The sequence below is a fragment of the Sturnus vulgaris genome, chromosome 2, assembly GCF_052056855.1.
Source record: "Sturnus vulgaris isolate bStuVul1 chromosome 2, bStuVul1.hap1, whole genome shotgun sequence".
NCBI lineage: Eukaryota > Metazoa > Chordata > Aves > Passeriformes > Sturnidae > Sturnus > Sturnus vulgaris.
Window position 1 is genome coordinate 118,711,609 of NC_142244.1, and position 2,368 is coordinate 118,713,976.

Sequence of the window (2,368 nt, forward strand, 5' to 3'; positions counted from 1 at the left end):
GTCAAAGATGCGCCTAAAATATTCCCATCCCTTCCCCGTCTGTCTCCGCCTCCCCGGGACAGCGAGGAAGAGGAAAAGGACATTTATTTAAAATGCTTTTCTTTTTTTTTATTTTTTTTTTAAATTTTATTTATTTAAAATCTCAACAGTGGATCACTTTTTTTTTTTTTTTGCAACCAAACAAGTAATAAATATTATTTAGCAACTTTTTTTTTCCTTTTTCTTTTTTCTTTTTTGTTTTTTTGTTTGCTTTTTTTTTTTCATTTTTTACAAAAATAAACAGATGATAAAATCTCTGCAAGGGGCAGCGATAAGAAAAGTTGTTATTTCAGAAACAAGCCCAAGTTCTCAGTATTGCAACACGGACAGGGTGAAAGTTCCTACACAAGAAAGAGCATTAAAGAGTTCAAACTTTGTTAAAGGTGGCAGGAACGTAAAAAAAAAAAAAAAAAAGAAAAAAACCAAACAAACCCAAACGTGTTATAACGCTTAAAATTAAAACAACCCAACAAACCCCAAGAACCCAAACCAAGGAAATCAAGGCAAACCGACCCCTTTTCACTCATGAGGCTGACACAGAACAAGTGCACGGACGGGAAGCTCAGGCAGAGCGGACTCGCGTCCTTCTCGGTCTATTTACAAATCCCGAAGCGGAGAAAAACCGGGGGGCTGGGGAGAGGGGGAACGGGGGACAGCAGCCCCCCCCCCCCCAATTCCCGGCTGTTCCCCCCTCAATTCCCGGGGGGATGAGACCCAGGAACGGCTCCAAAGGCTCCGCGTGTCCAAACGAGACGGGCAGCGGGGAGGGAACGGAGGAATTTCCCTCCGCAGTTTTGGTTCCTCCGTTAGCGGCGAGCCCCGGCAGCGCCGCCCTCCCCTCCTCCGGAGTCCTCGGAAAATTCAAAATACAGGAGATGCTCGGGGCTTTGCTCGAGCCGGGGCGTTTGGGGAGCAGGGCAGACCCCGGGCCGGGCTCCATCCCCTCGGCGGCCCCGGGAGCGGAGCGGGGACGGTCCCGCTGCCGCCGGGGGGGAGCGTTTGTAGGTCCTGGAGGTGCCGGGGCCGCCCCGCCCAGGGGCTCATTTGGTGTCGGTGGCTAACCTGGGCAGGCTGGCCGTGCCCATGCCCGAGACGTGGTGGTGCGGCGGGGCCGACACCTGGCACATGCTGCAGGGGCACGGCATCCCCCCCCAGTGCTGGAAGCCGCTGCCCAGCGGGGCGGCGGCGGCGGCGGCGGCGGCGGCGGCCGAGGGCGATTTGAGGAGCCCGTGCGGGGGCCGGATGGAGCTGACGGCTGAGAGGCCGGAGCCGGGCAGGGAGGCGCTGGAGACGGCGGCGGGGGGAAGGATGGGGTGGTGCACGGGGTGCGAGGCCGGGTGGCCCGGGTGGCCGGGCAGCGGCGCCGAGTGCGCGCCCATGCCGCCGGGGCAGGCGGCGGGGTGGAAGCCGGCGTGGTGGCCGCCGTAGATCTCGCTGACCAGGCGCTTCATCTCCTCCAGGGAGTTGGTGAGCATGAGGATGTAGTTGCGCGCCAGGAGGAGCGTGGCGATCTTGGAGAGCTTGCGCACCGACGGGCCGTGCGCGTAGGGCATCACCTCCCGCAGCCCGTCCATGGCGATGTTCAGGTCGTGCATCCTCTTGCGCTCCCGGCTGTTGATCTTCAGCCGCAGCTGCTGCAGCTCCGGCTCCGTCATCTGCTTCTTGTCCTTCTTGGAGGAGGAAGAGGAGGACGAGGAGGAGGACGACGACGAGGACTTGAAGCCCAGCTTGTCCACCACCACCACCCCCGCAGCGCTCATGGCGCTGCGCAGCTCGGCGCTCAGCTCCGGCGGCGAGTCGCTCTGCGTGGAGCTGGACACGGTGCCGCCCGTGAAGCCCCCGCCGCTGCCTTTATTCCTGGCCGTGAGGAAGAGGTCATCGGGCTCCGGGGAGGACGGGCGGCTGGAAACCAGGCTGGCGTCCGAGTCCATGGCCCGGCGGGCGGGGCGGCGGCGCGCACCGGGCAGCCTGCGGGGAGGGGAGAGAGCCCGCGGGCAGCCCCGCGTCAGCGCCCGCCGCAGCTCGCCGGGGCACCGCGCCCGCTCGCCCACCCCGTCGGGCCGGGGAGCGACGGTCCCGGTGGGAGCGGCCCCGCTGCCCGCCCTCCCCTGGCCGGGGGGCGGCTCCCGGCCCGTCCCGTCCCTCCCTCCCCTCGCTGGGCTCCGCGGGGCTCGGGCTCCGCGCGGGCGCGGGGGGCACTCACCGTGCGCGGGGCGGCCGTGGCGAGCGGCGCGCCGGGACGGGCGAGCACGGCAGCAGCGCGCACCTTGCGGCGGAGCCGCGGCCGCTTTATAGCCGCGCCGGGGAGGAACGATGTCACCGGGAGGGA

General features: G+C 63.4%; 1 protein-coding gene across 1 annotated transcript; it reads right to left on the reverse strand.

Moving 5' to 3' along the window:
• Positions 1–296: 296 nt before the first annotated feature.
• On the reverse strand, positions 297–1,995 carry LOC106861748 (oligodendrocyte transcription factor 2). The gene has a single exon (XM_014890362.2). The coding sequence runs from the start codon at positions 1,968–1,970 to the stop codon at positions 1,080–1,082; it is 891 nt and encodes a 296-aa protein (XP_014745848.1). The 5' UTR covers positions 1,971–1,995; the 3' UTR covers positions 297–1,079.
• Positions 1,996–2,368: the final 373 nt, after the last annotated feature.